The 19,416-nt window shown below is 43.3% G+C and overlaps 1 protein-coding gene across 3 annotated transcripts in view; it reads left to right on the top strand.

Moving 5' to 3' along the window:
• Positions 1-19,416, top strand: part of Col22a1 (collagen type XXII alpha 1 chain) — a 241,795-nt gene that overhangs the window by 119,844 nt on the left and 102,535 nt on the right. For all 3 annotated transcript variants that reach the window (NM_001447163.1, XM_087557414.1, NM_001447164.1), the window contains 8 exon segments: positions 1,291-1,344; positions 1,956-2,009; positions 3,368-3,421; positions 5,899-5,952; positions 8,708-8,752; positions 9,263-9,325; positions 9,748-9,801; positions 16,178-16,219. In NM_001447163.1, the coding sequence (NP_001434092.1) occupies positions 1,291-1,344; positions 1,956-2,009; positions 3,368-3,421; positions 5,899-5,952; positions 8,708-8,752; positions 9,263-9,325; positions 9,748-9,801; positions 16,178-16,219 (420 nt within the window).

The raw sequence follows: 19,416 nt of genomic DNA, 5'->3' as shown, positions 1-19,416 counted from the left end.
CCTGAGGTGTAGCCATAGCTCTTCACACTGGCACCTCAAGGCCTGCTCTGTCCTCTTATGTTGCCTTTGGCTGCTGTATAATCCACAGTGCCTTCAATCCTACTGGCCTGTATGCAGCTGGTTTCTGCCTGCTGTTGTGTGCTTAGCCTGTTGGTCACTTCTGCCCTCTTTAAGGTTCAGTTGCCTCCTCCAAGCCCCTTGCCCCAGGCTTCCAGGTCCACAGCTCTTTCCCTACTCAGCACTCCGGTTCCTCTTTGTACCTTTCTCCCCTCCCCACGCTCATGATCATAGAAACATGAGCTCCAGTTTCCTACCGGATTTACTTAGTATTTTCCCCTGTCCAGCATTAGCATGGGAAATGAGGAATTAGAGTTGAACACAGTGCTAGAAAATACACTCCTGTAGACTGTACACACAAAATGCACATCCGAACTCCTGGCCATACTGGTTCCCGTGGAGTAGGGGTGTGCAGGGGAGAGTTCTTGATGAACCTAGGGAATCAATAGGCAGTTCGAGACAGTCTGCTCTGTGATGCTGACTCCGGCATCAGCTCTGGACTGTGGTTGGTGGTGATGAAGTGTGCTCTCAGAGAGCCTTGTGAATGAGTGACTGCTGTATACATCTGTGTATGCATGTACATATGTGTATGGTCTCCTTAAATGTTCAAATAATTCAGCCACACAGCGTGATATGTCATAAGGCAGGTTCTCTCTAGTTTGGCTTCCTGTTGCTGTGATAAAACACTGACCCACAACAACTTGTGGAGGAAAGGGTTCATTGGACCTCCACATGTTATAGTCCATCCCTGAGTGAAGCCACCGAGGCAGACTCTGAAGGCAGGAGCTGAAGTGGGGAACATAGAGCTGCTTCCTGGGTTGCTTTTCTCTGGCTTGCTCAGCTATCTTTCATATATAGCCCCAGATTCACCTGCTCAAAGGTGACACAGCTCACACTGGGCTGGGCTTCCCACATCAATCAACAATCAAGATAATGCCCTGGTGACCGAAAATAAAAAAACCACAAAACACAAAAACAAAACAAAACAAAACAAAACAACAAACCACAAACTATAGGATCTTTATTAGTAATTTCCAACTTTTACTTCACATTTTTTTCACTTTATCCTTTCTCTTCCTTTCCATGTGAAATTAGGTGAGGCAGGTGAGGCTGACATCTTCCCACACTGCCACTCCATCTACACCTTTCTCGAACACTGGTTTGTAACATACCAAGTAGCATCTCTGTGTGCTTTTATAACCACTCTCTCTCTCTCTCTCTCTCTCTCTACAGGGCCCGCCTGGACCACCCGGTGTTCAAGGGCCCCCTGGACCAGGAGGTCCCCCGGTAAGACTGGCTTGACTTTCTCTCATAGCATTTTCAAGGGCAGGGGATGGCTTTCTATGCTGGTGACCAAAATAAAGCCAGAGACAGGAAGATTCTGAATGCAGATGCCTCCAAGCTTCTGCATTCTCAGGCTCCTGGGTCTAGCACTTATAAGTGACAGATAGGTCAACATAACACTTGGTATCTTCTTCTGCCATGGTAAGGGGTGCATCGTGCTAGTGTGCTATTCAAATATGCATAGTTTTTTGTAGTCTATTCTCACAAAACAATACCAAGGCCAGTGTTTGTTAATACTCTCCCCTCTATCCTTTAAAGATCATCTAGGAAACTGTCCCATAGCAGGTCGTGAGCAGGGTAGACCCAGCAGTATGCAGAGGAAGTATTCAGGCTTAGGTGGACATGACAATGGTCTCAGCTGCAGAACAGACACACTGTGAGCTTACCAACCATAGATCTGGGGCAAATCTGTGTGTTACACTGGCTGGCTGTGAGGGTGGTAGACAGCCTGAAGTACTCTCCTTAGAGCCAGAGGCCTGATCCTATGACAGAGATGGCATCATGACAAGCTCTAATCTCAAATAGACTGACGGGTTTTATACTTTCCCTTTCAGGGTTTACCTGGTGAGCTCGGCTTCCCGGGAAAACCTGGGCCTGCTGGGCATGTGGTGAGTTATTTCAGCACTTCTGCTGCTTGTTCTTTATTGATCTCCTTTTTCCCATGTCAGGAGTATTCAGACATTTGCTCTGGCCCCAGGGCTCTCTCCCAAAGCTGATGATGCCTTCTGAAGCCCCTTCCTTTACAGGAAATCATTAGGCTGGTACAGGCTGGTTTTCTCTTTTCTCCTATTGTTTCCTGAGACCGCCTCCTACCAGCCCTGGTCAACCTTGTTACTGTTTGCAAAGAAACATCCACGAAGTCCCTCCACTAAGATGTCAAGGGTCACAATTCCAGCCTCTATTTCCTGGCCTTGTTTGTAACTTATACATGGAGAAAACCTTGGCGTTTCAAGGGCTTTCTAGTTTCTTCTAAGCCCTATGAATCAGCTAGCTTTAAGGTCCCAAAAAAGCTATTCAGCTAAAGGTAGACATTTTAGTTACCTTGGCACATTGGTGTAAGCCTCCTTAGACACACTAATAGTGTGTCCTGGGAAAAGTCTGCCACCCTGAAAGGAGATTCTGACCTGATGTCCCAAACCCCCAGGGGTTGCTTTACTCAGGGGTTTACAACAAGCTCCTTTGGGAGACTACAGGTAGAAAGGCCAGGGCATGGTTGGAGGCTCTGGCTGCTGTAGAACAGAACAACTCTCCGTTCTATGTGGGTCACAGATCCCTCTGTGGACATAGATTAAAGACTCAGGAGCTAGGACCAGAGGTGGGTGCCAACCCGCAACTGAAGCTCTGCCGCTCCTGAAAGAAGCATCAGAGCCATCAAGCCAAGGCATAGTCCATGCTCAGCTGAATGAATGCAAATCTGTGGGAGCACCTGGTTAATGCATAGTTCTCAAGAGATGTTCCTCAGACACAGTCACCAATTGCATTGTCACCAATGTGTATGTGGTGGCCATACAGCATCTTAAACTCACTAATCTCTTCGGATGCAGTGCATTTATTTGAAAGTATGATCATCAGTCTGAACAAGATGGCATACTTTGTAATTCCAGGACTGGGGAGGCTGAGGCAGGAGAATTGCTGCAAGTTCTAAGTTTCCTGGGCTATGTAAACTCTTAACTCAAATAGAACAGAAAACGAAGGGTTCAAATGACCATGAACAACTGTCCCCACACCATGGAGGGGCTGTGGGGACAACAATTTAAAATGCCATTATAGTTTTATCAAGATGAGGCTGTACCTCGGCTATGGCTTTGGACTTTGATCTTTCCTGGTCATTATCATGATTTTACTGAAACAAGGTATTCCTCCTTCTGTGGCCACAATGGTCAGCAAACCTCCTCTGTACATGGGAAACAAGTCTTCCCTAAACATGACTTTGTTTTCATTTTGTTTCTTTCCTCTCTTGGACCAGGGACCACCTGGAAAGGATGGGGTGAATGGGCCTCCAGGCTTGCCTGGTTCCAAGGTAGGTATTCCCAGGGTGCCTTGGCTTTGACAATCAGAAACTGAAAAGCAAAGACGATTCCTGATTGTTGGGTTCCAAAATTAGTCAATCGCGTGGGCTTTGGACCAAGGCTTGGTTGCAATGGTTGGATGTACAAGGTCAGGTGTAGCAGAGTTCTACCAAAGCCCCCCAGGGAGGCTCTGAAAGTGTCATGGGACATTTCAGTTTTAAAGAGTCTCCAGTGGAAACCATTAAAAATGATATGACAGGGAGAGTCAAAGGGTAGATTCTAGAAAGTACAAAACCAAAATCCCACCTTAAACACCTCAAGGGAATAAGTGGGCAGTGGATAATCTTTAAAAATTTTAAAGACTTTAAATTTTTATGAGAATAGGTACTTAGCCTGCATGTATGCTTGTGCACCGTGTGTGGGCTGCCCTTAGAGGTCAGAAGAGGCTTTCAAATAGATTCAAGGTCCACAAAAGGTAGGTCCGATTCCTCCCTTTCTGAAACCAGGCCAGCACGGGCAGGTCGAGATTTCTTGTTCCGGGTCCTCAGGGCAGCTCTTCCGATTCAGCTGCTCCTACTACTCCTTATTGGACTCACCTCCCGTGTACCCGTATCGGAAGAAGACTACAGCTGTGCCCTCTCCAACAACTTTGCCAGATCGTTCCATCCCATGCTCAGATATACCAACGGCCCTCCTCCCCTCTGAAGCAAGCACACGTGCAGGCAGCAAGAGGGGAAGCAGGTCCAAAGCAACCCCAGGCTGTCAGAGAAGGTGTGATCTTGGCAGAGGCCCTCATATGGCAGCTTCCGTTCTCCCTAACCCGTGTATAAAAGAAGGAAAAAAAAGCCTTTGGACATGGACAGTAAACAACTGGAGGCAAACAAACATGTAATTGGTACAGTGTCATTTGACACTCAGAGCCTTAATACTAAAGAAATTAGGGACATATAGGGTTCCCTAGACCCATGAAGTCTGGGCCTTTGGCGTAGCCAATGGCTCTCCCTACTGGGCCGTCTGGGCAGTTTTCCTATGGTGCTGCTCGATCAACCCGAAAGCCCCTTTCCCAGGCACCATGTCAGTATCATACAATCCACCAACCCACACCTGCTGGAGGGGTTAGGACCTCCTCACCATTTTTAGGAGCTTACGTGGCAGCTTCCTTTGTACCTTGTTTTCTTTGGGGCATGATGTTTTAATGTTGCTTTAGAGGTGCAAGCTGTAAATTTGAAAGGCACTTTTTTTTTAAAAAAAGGGTATAAAGAAAATCTGGATGTAATAAGTAAAATCACAGAAAGCTTTATGTGAAGAAAATTGAATGTTATGGTATAAAAGAGATATTTATGTATGTACAGTTTGCTACAGCCAAATTTCTGTTTGTTGATTTCTTTGCATTTATTATAGATATTATAAAAACCTTAAAAAAAAACTTGGTTTCTGGGAGCTGGGAACCCGCTGAAATACTCAGCAAGAGCAGCCATGCTCTAAACCACCGAGCCACCTCTTCAGCTCTAGCAATGGATGGTTTAAACAAATAAACTTTATTCTTAAATTGTAAGTGTATATCTGGTCAGATGTGACCTTGAAGGGCAGCTGTGAAAGAAAACTTAATATTTTTGGTGAAATTCATTGTTTTTTTCACTCAAAGTGGACTCAATTTTTTTCATAATAAAATATAGAATGAGCACGGATATAGAGCCATTTATAGTCATTTTATTTGTTTATCCTTATTGGGCAGAGTGATGGGTTTCAGAAAGACCTTTTTGTTCAGGTGTACTATGGACATTGACTAGGACCGACTCTCCTTCTTTCTCTCTTCTGGTTAATTATTCCTATCCCTTCTTCCAGCCCTTCATCTACTACTATTCCATATACACACCCTTGATTTTACGTGTCTGTAGAAAATCGAGGATCCATGAATGACAGAAAATGTATTTTTTGTCTTTTTTAATCTGACTTATTTCATCTAATATGATGATCTGAAGTTGTATCTATTTTTTCAACAAATGGCATAGATTTATTCTTCTTTATGACTGAATAAAATTGGCACACATGTGTGCATATATTCATGCTTTCTTGCTTCCATTCCATCTATTGACAAGCACCTAGGCCAATTTCATAATTTAACTATTGTGAATGGCGCAGTATTTCCTTCTTATGTTGGTTTAGAGTCCTAGGGTTACACTAACAAAGGCCATTTATGCAAATGCTATTTACTCCCCTCTCTAGCTAACCAAGTACTTAGTATTTTCAAATCAAAAGGTATCCTCATGTTGTCCCTAGTCCAAATCTCTCAGAAGGGAAAGAGATGCCATTTGTACTCAATCACGTGCTTTAAGCAACAGAGCTTGGTATATGGGATGTGGGAGGATGAGAATTCAGAACCACCTATACACAGGTGACCCTGTTCCAGACCCATCTACAGCCATCAGTAGGTGTATTCAACCAAGTGTGGTTCCTTTTGTGTTGACTCTGCATTTTCTTCCCACAGGGAGAACCAGGGGACCCTGGCGAAAGTGGTGTGCCTGGAATGCCTGGACCTCGGGTATGACTCTCCCATTCATGTTGCATCTATGCCTCCAGACGGGGTTTATGGCTGTATGTGTACGGTCTAGGGATCTTAAAGGAAGCATGAAGATAATTGGGAAAGGGCTAGTTAGCAGGGTTGGCAGATCCGTGGGGCTCCATCATGATACCCTGAGTCTAATCACAGCATAGCCAAGATCACCTCCTAGGGAATGATTCTAGGGGATGATGTGGTCCTGCTAGGGAGACCGGCTACATAATGGAGGTCCCAAGAAAAGCTGGAGCCCTAGGAAAAAGATACCACCACATCCACTGACTAGTCTGTCCTGCCCAGGAGTGAACAAGGGGATAGAGGTATTTCTCATTTCCTTCTCCTCTTACTTTTTCCCTGAATTTTTGTCTTTTTTCCACTAATTTTTCTTCCCATGACTTTTGGTGTCTAATCCCTTCTTAAATGCAGTGATGGAGAAATTCTGCTGGAACACTCTGAAAATTCATCACCCACTGGGCTTTCAGCAAATGGACCAGCACGAGCATTGGGTGTAGAAGCAGGCTACTCAGCTTGTGATTGACAGGACACTGTCATGAATGTATACAGTCCAGTGCCTTGTGTCAGAGGCTCTCCCTACATGCTCACAAGTTCCTCACTCTGGACTTCCTGACGGGCAACAATGAGATGCAGGATCTTGCTTCCCAAAGCCATCAATTCAAAATCCCAGTATATCTAGGGCTCAGAATAGTCAATAGAGAAGAAAGGGAGCTAGACCCTGGTGTGCGGTTCTACATAATGCCAACTTTTAGCTCTGAGGGACAGACTGTGTCAGGAGAACTGCCACTCCACCTGCCATCTGCTGTGCTCCTGCTCCACCATGTGTGGGTTGTTTAAGAACAGTGCCTGGCTCTCTCAGCTCTATAGTGCCCCCTTCCCGTCCACACTCAAGGGACAGTATGGAACCTACATAAGGACTTGCATCATGGAGGGACTTAATAAGTCAGTCCAATTAGAGTACAGGATGGACTGAACTGAAATAGCTGATATTAACAGGGATATTAATAGGGTAGTGGAAGGCCTATCAGGTCACCTCATCACCTCATTGGATGGACAGCGTTCATGCTTCAGTAGCCTTCAGAGTTTCCAGCCATACTCAATTGCTTATTCTTCCTCAGTACCTAGGAAAGAGTTCACACAACAGAGGAGTCCATGCCAACTGATTTCAGGAGAAAACTTCAGTGGTGAACAATTTGCAAAGCTCTGCTTAGAGAAGTTCTTATGCGATGTGCTGTAAACCTATGTACTGTAGGATTCATAGGGAATTCTAGAGTGTACTAACTCCATGTGTTGGATCATTTCATGGAACCAGAGCTATAGGCTAAGATGGATGTGTACACTAAACATACGTTTAGTCTCTTCATCTCCACTACTAATTTTCCTTCCTTTCTTCCTTGCTTTCCTTTCTGATAATCCATGCTGCCACTGGCCTTCACAACAAGTTGAATTGGCACAGCTATGGGAAAAATCCATACCCAGTCTTTCATTCATGAAAGCCATACTTCTTATGGATATCTATACCAAAGGTTTTACTAAATAGTGTGCCAGATATTAAACATATATTTCCTCTCAAGGAATTAGTGATTTTTTTTTTCAGACAGAGTTAGAAATTAACCTGTCATGCACCTGTTCCAGCAAGGACCGGGTGATACAGCAGCTGATAGCTTTGGAATGGGGTTCTTCTGATCTGGTCTCCCATGTCAGTTTGATGGCACAGAGTTGGAGAAATGTGTTCTTTGGTTTGCCGTGACAAAATTCTTCAGGCTCAATGATTTAGAAACAACAGAAATTTATTGCTCCCACTTCTGGGGGCTGCAAAGTTTAAGGTGCATGTGGTGGTCGATTTGGAGGCTGCAAGATGCTTTCTGCTTTGTAGGAGATCTATCCATCCTTAGATGCTATGGTTGCACCAGAGGTAGAGGATAAGATGAACACTTTCCAGGAGAGCAACCTTCATGACAGGCAAGACCAGTGGGCTCTAACAAGCTTTTTTCAGTAAAGGCACTGATCCCATTCAGGATGAATCTACCCCCACACCTGACTACTTCCCAAAGGCCCCACCCCATGGTAACTCTTTGAAGATTATGTCTTAACATAACTTTTTTGAGGAAGCATTAAGACCACAGCAGAAACTTTATAGATGAGAAAAAAATTGATCAGGGAAAAGAAATGGTGTGAACCTCTCTAGGGCATGCTTTCTCCTAGAAGCCTGGGAACATATGCTCTCCCACTGCAACATTAGGGAGAAGGAGAAAGTAAACTCTTCCCTGCTTCTAAGCCTAGGGGACTGCCTGATTTTATGAAAAGAAGGAGCAATAACCAGAAAGCCTGAGCCGCAGTGACACATTCTGTACCAGTTCCTCCTCCTTTGCTGAGCCCAGAGTAGGGTTTGGAGATTCCTGAGAGCTGGATTTGGGATGCATCTAAAAGTTCCAGGTTGGGCTCCTCGTTGTTTTAAAATGCAGATGTTCAGGTTCACAGAGAGCGGATGCAACATGCACGACTCTTCAGGGAAGTAGAAGACATTGCGAGAGAGTGTAGAATTCCTATCTGTAGAAATAAAGAACACTTTGGGTTTGGGATTCAGGGTCTTGGGACCCAATGTCTCATTTTTAGAGAGCAAAGGTTGGCAGGTACTGTGGATGTGTGGGCCCAACCGTGGAGTGACAGCCATGTTTGAAGGTGTACATAGAAGATGGCAGAACTTTGTTTACTCTGTCTACAGGGTGAAGTTGGGGAGCAGGGCCTTGCAGGTCATCCTGGTGAGAAGGTTAGTGTGCTCATATTTTATTTATGGTTTAATTCTTTAATTAATGAATTATCATTATACATCATGTCCTAGATAAACAGTACAAAGAATCATGCCTTTTGAAAGTTCATTACATTTAGTTCATGCCTTTGTTTGTTTGATAGTTTTAAGCATGTCTTAGTCATCAGTAGTTGTGCTGAGCCCATTGAGGAACCAAAAGAAATTGGGCATAGGAACAGTTTAAAAGTGTAGTGATGGAGGCACGCCATCCTAAAGAGGGGTTATGAATGTGAGGAAAGATGCTAAAGGGCTGGCCCTGTAGCTGAGTCCTAAAAGGGTGGGGAAGTTAGGTATGTAGAGAGGCAGGATAAGGGTCACTGAAAGAGGAAATGGCCTAAACAGGAAGGAGCATAGGGTACTACTACCCATGTGATGAAGCTTGAAATATATGAGAGGACAAAAAACATGTGACCTAGGACCTCTCTCATAGGGAAAGCCTTCCACCAGTACCTACTGGTTTTGTTCTCATAGGGAGAAGTTGGCCTTCCTGGTGCTCCAGGCTTCCCAGGAGTACGTGGAGAGAAAGGAAACCAGGTAAGTGGGACTGCCTCTTGCTACCAGAGTCACCGTGCTTATGCCCAAGGAAAGAGCATCTTCTGGAGTCTTTCTCACTTGAAATGAGGCAATGACTTTGACTATGAGAATAGAGTTACTCCTAATGTTGAGGGGTAAGAAATACCAGATCAGAGTATCTTGGCATGAAAGGACCTTAACTGAGAGACACCTCTGAGAAGAGCTGGCATGTTCAGAGGAAACGTGAGGCACCAAAGTCAGGAGTCAGCTGCTCCCAGAGCCTCCTTGGACTTGGGTTTCACTGTGGCTATCCTGCAGAGGAGGTGAGGGCAGTGAAGAGGAACAGAGCACAGGTGTGATGGTCATTCCTGTCATCCAAGGCCAAAGTGCCCTTACTCAGATGGGCAGAGGTTCTAATGCTTTTTATGCACCCTTTACTTTAGGGAGAAAAAGGTGAACTGGGACTTCCGGGTCTGAAAGGTGCCCAAGGAGAAAAGGTAACAGCTGTCTGCTCTCAACCTTATCACCAAATTTCCTAGCTGCTTTCCAGAGGAGTGGGAGGGAGGGAGGGAAAGGGAGAAAGAGGGAGAGTTTTACAGAATGCATTTGTACTGCTCCAAATCGTGTTTCTGAGTAATCCTACCACAGAGTAGCATTGTGACTCCATCTTAAGTGTCTGTCAACACTGACGTGTCTGTTTTCTTCCAGAAAGCCTCTGGCTAGATAGAAATCTTATCCTCTCTGAGGTAGTTTAGAATGTCATTTCTTCTCCATCTGCCAGGATAAGACCCAGAGCCCACGCTCTGACCAGTTCACAAAGTCCTGCAAATTTGGATCCTAGTTTCATAAGCTGCTGGTTATGAGTGAAGGGGATTCATCCTCGTTAGCCTCCAAGTCTGCTGATATCTGATCAGCTTCTGCACACTAGACTCACAGAATGTTGACACACAGTACTGATTCCTTGGCTCCAGGGATGCTCAAAGGCTCAGAGGCCCCTTCCTCCTGAAAGGCATCTGCTCTGACATTGCACTTTATACATTCTGGTTCTCAGCACACCTTCTGCCTTTCCCATTCCTTGACTCCAGCCACATTGGTAACATGGTCCTGGGTAAGGCTCTCCTGGCCTGCTGGTTTCTTAATGCTGAAAGAAATAGTTCTCATTTTAATGGAATAAGAGATGATTTATGACACCCTCGGATCCCAGCCCGCAGCAGCTCTCTGCTCCCAAACCCCTTGGGAGAGAGACCTCACCGCCTGGCCAGGTGGGCACTCCCGAGGCTGCAGAGCGGAGGAGACCACCAACACTGCCCACCCCTGCCCACATCCCTGGCCCAAGAGGCAACTGTATAAGGCCTCTGGGTTCCCGTAGGGGAGGGCCCAGGAGCGGCAGGACCCCTACGCCTGAGACACCGCCGGAACCTGAAGGAAACAGACCGGATAAACAGTTCTCTGCACCCAAATCCCGTGGGAGGGAGAGCTAAACCTTCAGAGAGGCAGACACGCCTGGGAAACCAGAAGAGACTGCACTCTGCACACACATCTCGGACGCCAGAGGAAAACACCAAACGCCATCTGGAACCCTAGTGCACGGAAGCTCCCGGAAAGGGCAGCGCAGATCTTCCTGGTTGCTGCCACCGCAGAGAGCTCGTGGGCAGCACCCCGAGAGCAAACTTGAGCCTCGGGACCACAGGTAAGACCAACTTTTCTGCTGCAAGTGACCTGCCTGGTGAACTCAAGACACAGGCCCACAGGAACAGCTGAAGACCTGTAGAGAGGAAAAACTACACGCCTGAAAGCAGAACACTCTGTCCCCATAACTGGCTGAAAGAAAACAGGAAAACAGGTCTACAGCACTCCTGACACACAGGCTTATAGGACAGTCTAGCCACTGTCAGAAATAGCAGAACAAAGTAACACTAGAGATAATCTGATGGCGAGAGGCAAGCATAGGAAACCAAGCAACAGAAACCAAGACTACATGGCATCATCGGAGCCCAATTCTCCCACCAAAATAAACATGGAATATCCAAACACACCAGAAAAGCAAGATCTAGTTTCAAAATCATATTTGATCATGATGCTGGAGGACTTCAAGAAAGACGTGAAGAACTCCCTTGGAGAAACACAGGAAAACATTAATAAACAAGTAGAAGCCTACAGAGAGGAATCGTAAAAATCCCTGAAAGAATTCCAGGAAAACACAATCAAACAGTTGAAGGAATTAAAAATGGAAATAGAAGCAATCAAGAAAGAACACATGGAAACAACCCTGGATATAGAAAACCAAAAGAAGAGACAAAGAGCTGTAGATACAAGCTTCACCAACAGAATACAAGAGATGGAAGAGAGAATCTCGGGAGCAGAAGATTCCATAGAAATCATTGACTCAACTGTCAAAGATAATGTAAAGCAGAAAAAGCTACTGGTCCAAAACATACAGGAAATCCAGGACTCAATGAGAAGATCAAACCTAAGGATAATAGGTATAGAAGAGAGTGAAGACTTCCAGCTCAAAGGACCAGTAAATATCTTCAACAAAATCATAGAAGAAAACTTCCCTAACCTAAAAAAAAGCGATACCCATAGGCATACAAGAAGCCTACAGAACTCCAAATAGATTGGACCAGAAAAGAAACACCCCCCGTCACATAATAGTCAAAACACCAAACGCACAAAATAAAGAAAGAATATTAAAGCATTAAGGGAAAAAGGTCAAGTAACATATAAAGGCAGACCTATCAGAATCACACCAGATTTCTCGCCAGAAACTATGAAGGCCAGAAGATCCTGGACTGATGTCATACAGACCCTAAGAGAACACAAATGCCAGCCCAGGTTACTGTATCCTGCAAAACTCTCAATTAACATAGATGGAGAAACCAAGATATTCCATGACAAAACCAAATTTCCACAATATCTTTCTACAAATCCAGCACTACAAAGGATAATAAATGGTAAAGCCCAACATAAGGAGGCAAGCTATACCCTAGAAGAAGCAAGAAACTAATCATCTTGGCAACAAAACAAAGAGAAGAAAAGCACACATACATAACCTCACATCCAAATATGAATATAACAGGAAGCAATAATCACTATTCCTTAATATCTCTCAACATCAATGGCCTCAACTCCCCAATAAAAAGACATAGATTAACAAACTGGATACGCAACGAGGACCCTGCATTCTGCTCCCTACAGGAAACACACCTCAGAGACAAAGACAGACACTACCTCAAAGTGAAAGGCTGGAAAACAACTTTCCAAGCAAATGGTCAGAAGAAGCAAGCTGGAATAGCCATTCTAATATCAAATAAGATCAATTTTCAATTAAAAGTCATCAAAAAAGATAAGGAAGGACACTTCATATTCATCAAAGGAAAAATCCACCAAGATGAACTCTCAATCCTAAATATCTATGCCCCAAATACAAGGGCACCTACATACGTAAAAGAAACCTTACTAAAGCTCAAAACACACATTGCACCTCACACAATAATAGTGGGAGATTTCAACACCCCACGCTCATCAATGGACAGACCATGGAAACAGAAATTAAACAGAGACGTAGACAGACTAAGAGAAGTCATGAGCCAAATGGACTTAACGGATATTTATAGAACATTCTATCCTAAAGCAAAAGGATATACCTTCTTCTCAGCTCCTCATGGTACTTTCTCCAAAATTGACCATATAGTTGGTCAAAAACGGGCCTCAACAGGTACAGAAAGATAGAAATAATCCCATGCGTGCTATCAGACCACCATGGCCTAAAACTGGTCTTCAATAACAATAAGGGAAGAATGCCCACATATACGTGGAAATTGAACAATGCTCTACTCAATGATAACCTAGTCAAGGAAGAAATAAAGAAAGAAATTAAAAACATTTTAGAATTTAATGAAAATGAAGGTACAACATACCCAAACTTATGAGACACAATGAAAGCTGTGCTAAGAGGAAAACTCATAGCGCTGAGTGCCTGCAGAAAGAAATAGGAAAGAGCATATGTCAGCAGCTTGACAGCACACCTAAAAGCTCTAGAGCAAAAAGAAGCAAATACACCCAGGAGAAGTAGAAGGCAGGAAATAATCAAACTCAGAGCTGAAATCAACCAAGTAGAAACAAAAAGGACCATAGAAAGAATCAACAGAACCAAAAGTTGGTTCTTGGAGAAAATCAACAAGATAGATAAACCCTTAGCCAGACTAACGAGAGGACCCAGAGAGTGTGTCCAAATTAACAAAATCAGAAATGAAAAGGGAGACATAACTACAGATTCAGAGGAAATTCAAAAAATCATCAGATCTTACTATAAAAGCCTATATTCAACAAAACTTGAAAATCTACAGGAAATGGACAATTTCCTAGACAGATACCAGGTACCGAAGTTAAATCAGGAACAGATACACCATTTAAACAACCCCATAACTCCTAAGGAAATAGAAGCAGTCATTAAAGGTCTCCCAACCAAAAAGAGCCCAGGTCCAGACGGGTTTAGTGCAGAATTCTATCAGACCTTCATAGAAGACCTCATACCAATATTATCCAAACTGTTCCACAAAATTGAAACAGATGGAGCACTACCGAATTCCTTCTACGAAGCCACAATTACTCTTATACCTAAACCACACAAAGACCCAACAAAGAAAGAGAAAAAAAAAGAGATGATTTATTCTGGAGTGAAACATGAGCAACTATGACCTAGGAACAGAGATTTAGATCACCTCAAATACTGTGTTTCCCATGAGGTAGTGATTTCACAGGTGTTGAACAAAAGCAGAATAAAGGAGGCAATAAACCAAGATGTGTTTCAAATAGTGGAAGCATCAGATAGAAACACTATAATAGGTGGGTTACAGCAAAGCAGTGGAAACCTCTGTTATAGGCCACACATGCTCTGTGATAACACTATTAGCTTTGGGGGTAGTGGAAGCTACTGATATATTAATACCCAGGTGAGAGAGGATTGGCTCCCACAACACACCAACCTCTACAGTCTTTTAGTAATAATTCACTAATCTGCTGTGGAAAGTTCCAGAAAAGGTGCTTGATGCTTCTTTCCAGGAACTTCTGTTCAAACTTGGACTCTGAGAAATGCAATTTCTATTAGAGACAATCCTTTTCAGAATGCAGAGGCTTAGGGAGACCACAAGACTGTAATTGCTTTGTCAGAATCATCAGTAGGCTTCTAAAAATTCTTCTAATAAAGCCAGAACAAGACACTAAAGCAACACTGCTCTCCTCTGACTGGGCTTGGCAAGTCTTTGTCTCAGCCTTGCCCTCCACTGTTTGCCCTATAGCTAGCACCTGAAATCAGGGATGGTATTTCTTCCTGCTTGTTGAGGACAACTGAGAGCTGAAAACCCACAAAGAACTAGGATTTGGATCCAGACCTATCAATTCCAAACCCAGTGCTTTCTAAAGTTAAGCCTCTTACTCAAACTTGGAGAGTCTCTCTCCCACCACCTACCTAACAGTAGCCATTCTTCCTGCACAGCCCTGAGAACAGGCAAGGAGACCTTTGGCAAGGTATCCTGTGCCCTCCGCTTTAGACACCTCTCCCTGCCTCTTTTTGTTTTGTACCTTTTTTGTTTGTCCACACCCCTACTAGGAAGAACTGGGTTTTGATCCCTTGGCTTGTTAATAATAGCAAGGAGATGGGGTAGGTGTGATGGTGTCTAGAGCACTAGAGCATGAGACCTGCCTGTCAGGAAGGAGGCAGAGTAAGTCAGTCATACCATGACTCTGATGGTGCTTCTTCTGGAATGTCTGCCGTGTCAGATCAAGCAAAAAGCTGGATTCTGAGTGGGAATCCAGATGCCTGTCTATCTCTCTGTCTGTCTGACTGTATATGTTTGTACATCTGGACTGAGGTTTTTGTGTCTCACTGTCTCTATTGTTGAAACACAGGGAATCATGTCAACAATAATAAGTCAGACTTAGGAAGGCATATGCAACATGCTTCCTCTCGTGTTGGCATCTAGATTTTTCTTTAAAAATGTTTATGTGTATGGCACACATATGAGGACATGAATGTATATATGACATTAAAATAAAGATGGGGAATTTGGATGAATAAGGGGACTATCAGCGGTGTGGGGTGTAGGAACTAAGTACATCGTATATTATATAAATATATAAAATGTTATTATGAAAGCTATAATCTTGTATATAAAATACAAAAATATTGTGTGGACCTATCTATAGAGATAAATCAGTTCATACACACAAGATACATAACTTAGAATGCGATGTATAACAGAAGAAGCAAGCCAAAAGGAACGCTACCATTTTAGTGCTTATGATATGGTAGAGTCTGGTTTCCAGTTCAGCTGAATCAGTCCTGTGCTGCACATTAGAACAATCCTGGTATATGTGGGTATATGAGAGAGAGCAGTTTGCCTCTTGTAAGGGGGGTAGCTCAGCTCTGGGGTTCTCTTGAAGGGAACTAGACTTCGGTATGGCCATGAAGCTAAAGATGGGAACATCTGCTGTAACTGCCTTTGATGGCAGCAGTGCAAACAACTTCAATATCCTGTTTGTTATTACAAAATGCTGGAACGGTACATGGTACTTAAAGAATAACCTGCAGATAAACACCAGTCTAGAAATTTAAAAAAATACACATCTGAGAAACTGTATGAGAGAGAGAGAGAGAGAGAGAGAGAGAGAGAGAGGAGAGAGAGAGAGAGAGAGAGAGAGAGAGAGAGAGAGAGAGAGAGAGAGAGAGAGAGAGAGAGAGAGAGAGAGACCTATCAAAGTATGTGCTGGGAGGGTGGACTACTTTTCTGAGGGGAAAATTTTGTTATAGACCTTTTCTCCCATCAGCAGAATTGACCTGATTAAGATCATATTTTTTTCCATTTCTTCTAGGGTGAGGTTGGTCCAGCAGGCCCTCCTGGCTTACCTGGAAGTGTAAGTTACTCTGATTCTAATCTTATCTCCTTCTCTGAATTCCTAAGGCAATGGGATTCACACAACACACACACACACACACACACACACACACACACACACACACACACACTCTCTCTCTCTCTCTCTCTCTCTCTCTCTCTCTCATACCAGTTATTAATATGCTTTCATTAAGTTCATTAGATAGACCCACTCTTAGTCCTTCTAGTGATGAGAAGCCCTATACTTAATTTATTCACTTTATTCAACAAAGGCACAATTGTAATTTGTCAGAATGCACCATAGACACTGAGAGTGCACCTCCACCTATTACTTAAAGGGTCGCTGAGATGAGAATCTGGAGACAAGCTATTCGTTCAGGGTGGGACTTTAGTACCATACCCCAAGCCTCTGACTCCTCTCCCACCTTCCGCAGGCATCCTCAGTGTTTGGGGATTTTCAAGACTATCTGATGACACTCTTGGTTTTTCAGTTGTGGCCTATGATTGTGTTCCAATAGATTTTTGCCTAATTGTGGGTTGAGTGTTAGACAAGTTAAGGATGTGAACGATAATTGACTGTGAAGGAAGGAAAGATAGCCCAAGATAGCATGGTGCTGTGTTGACAGTATTCTACTTTTTCCATGATCACAAATCAGAATCTTATAGCATGTTTAACATAGATGTATCTTCTGTCTTGGATCTTTATTTATAATAATAAATATAAAATGGCCTCATTTCTTATCAGCTATCTTATTCCCAAATAATTCCACAATGGATCCAGTTTTAGAATTATTTTTTATTTCAATATTCCTTCTGCATTTTGTGATTCTGTTTGGACAGTTGACAGAGACATTGAATATAGATCTGTTTGCGAGTTCTAATGGAACTGTAGATAAATTCCCTCTCTGGATGGTCCCAGGTTTTACCCTTTTCCTTTTACCAACACCAGTTTCCTGGGGCAACTAAAATTTCCTTGGGGGTTTGTTTGTAGTCTGTTAAAGAGGATGCCAGTGTCTTTCTTTAGAATATATTCTCTCCTATGAGGATGGTTATATTTATCTAAAAACTATATATAAGGGTGTACATTGTAGTGTTGCTTACAATGATGAAAAATTATGAACTCTTTCCATGATTATATCATAGGATTAAGTAAATTCTGGAATATCTATATAACAAAATCCAATTTTATACAACACACACACATAAACATTCACAGACACATAGGCATGCATATGCTCACATACACACATGTATCCACCCCTACATACACATATAATACACATATATACATGCACACATACACACATGTACATAAATACACTCATGCACACATACATATGCATACACATACACACACGTTTTAGAGTCTTGGAATTTTATCAATGAACACACTAAATAGACGACACTAAGGAGAAAGGTAATTTGTGAATCATTGAGAACAAAGTTTTCCGTCTTCTGTGGGGGTTAGGTCCTGACCCTACAGGGCTTTATTACTCAGATGTTTTCAGGGGTTTCTGTCTCTGTCCTTTGGTTTCCTCATCCACACAACAGGGCAGAGGTAGATCACTTCCTGTCATCATCTCTTGATGCATGTGATTAATTGGCAACGATGTAGTCAGGTTTACTCTTAATAAACTTTCTGCACAAAATGCATTGTGCATTTCCATATTTTCTGAGCTCTGTGTAAACACTAACATGGGCTCTAATGGGCTGACCAGAGACGGCGCTCTAACTGGGAGGAGTCTGGATTGGAAGGGAAAGAGAAGAGCCAACATTTTCCATTTCGTGTGAATGAACATGTTTCCCTGCCTGCTCATTTTGTCCATTGAGCTTAATGCTCTGGACCAACCACTGGCAGACTTTGACCTCACAGAGAACTTAGACTCTCCGTGGGGAAGGAAATTGAAGGTGTACAAATGTAAAAAAAAAAAAGTCAAATTATAACTATTTGTAGATAATGTATTTTGCATAAAATATCCCAGAGGTGAAGGATCTCTACAACTAAATAATAGATCTTTGAAGAGAGGGATAGAAGAAGACATAGAAAGACCTCCCGTGCTCATGGACTGAGAATTAATATTGCCTCATCTACCATTCAACAGACTCAATGCACTCCCTATAAAAATTCCCGTGTTATTCTTCACGGAAATAAAGTAGAAACCCCAAAAGTCACATGGATACAAAAAAGACCCAAATAAGACGGACAGTGCTGGAGGGGATCAGCACTCCAGATGTCAGACTATATTACAGAGCTGTAGTAACAAAAACAGCATGGTGCTGGCAGAGACCCAGACACGAAGATGAGTAGAACCCAACAAGCTCCAAGGATAGGAATACACTCCAATCCGAGATGCCCCCCCCCCCACATGCTATCCAGGAACATCCAGTACAGTTGATGTGCATATCAACGGGACTCAGCCCTAATTTTTATGTGGCTACTAGAGGAGGAAAGGGAATCTATGGAGACAAACAGAGGACTCCTGAAGAGGGAAGCACCCGGCTCAAGGAATAATATGAAAGCATTGAGGCCAGACAAAGCACAGGCTCAGTGCAGCCTGGGTAGCAGTAAGGCTGGAGAATCACTCAAGTTTATGATGGTCTCCACTGGCCATCCATGAGCCAATGGCTGGGATTCCTTGTTAGTCTCTTCCCCTTTGTCCCTAGCTAGCTCAGGTCAGGTGATAATACTGGGGAAAGATAGATAACTGAATTCAGTGTTAGGCCCTCTTCCAGTTGCCTGCATGGGGTATTCCATTTTGGCTTTCCAGTGGGTTTTATCTGCCTCTTACTGATGACGGCAGAGAAGCTAATAGAAAATATCTGAAGTCATGGAAGGTTTGGGATCACAAGGCATCTAAATTTATGGATTGCACTTCCCATCACTAATGTATGAGAACACAAGGACCACTTAAAGAAAGCTGACTGTTGAACAAACTCCATGATAATAAAGGACACATGTAAAACTGGACACATGTGTTTAGTACCTGGACTAGAGAGGCAGGAGGCTTAGGAATTCAAGGTCATCCTTGGCTATTTCAAAAGTTTGAAGCCAGCTTTGAGAGACATGAGATCCTACCTCAAAAGCATAAATCAAATAAAATACTTTTCTTTGGTGAGGATGGCCACTTGCCTTTAGTAGGTTCCTGTGCCCTATTGGACAACTCCATACCACATACATATGGACAGCACCAATAATATTCTGTGGGTCGTTAATAA

The sequence above is a fragment of the Rattus norvegicus genome, chromosome 7 (genome assembly GCF_021556685.1).
Source record: "Rattus norvegicus strain SHRSP/BbbUtx chromosome 7, alternate assembly SHRSP_T2T, whole genome shotgun sequence".
Taxonomy (NCBI): Eukaryota; Metazoa; Chordata; class Mammalia; order Rodentia; family Muridae; genus Rattus; species Rattus norvegicus.
Note: the sequence above shows the minus strand (reverse complement) of the source record. Positions and strands in the feature narration are given on the sequence as shown.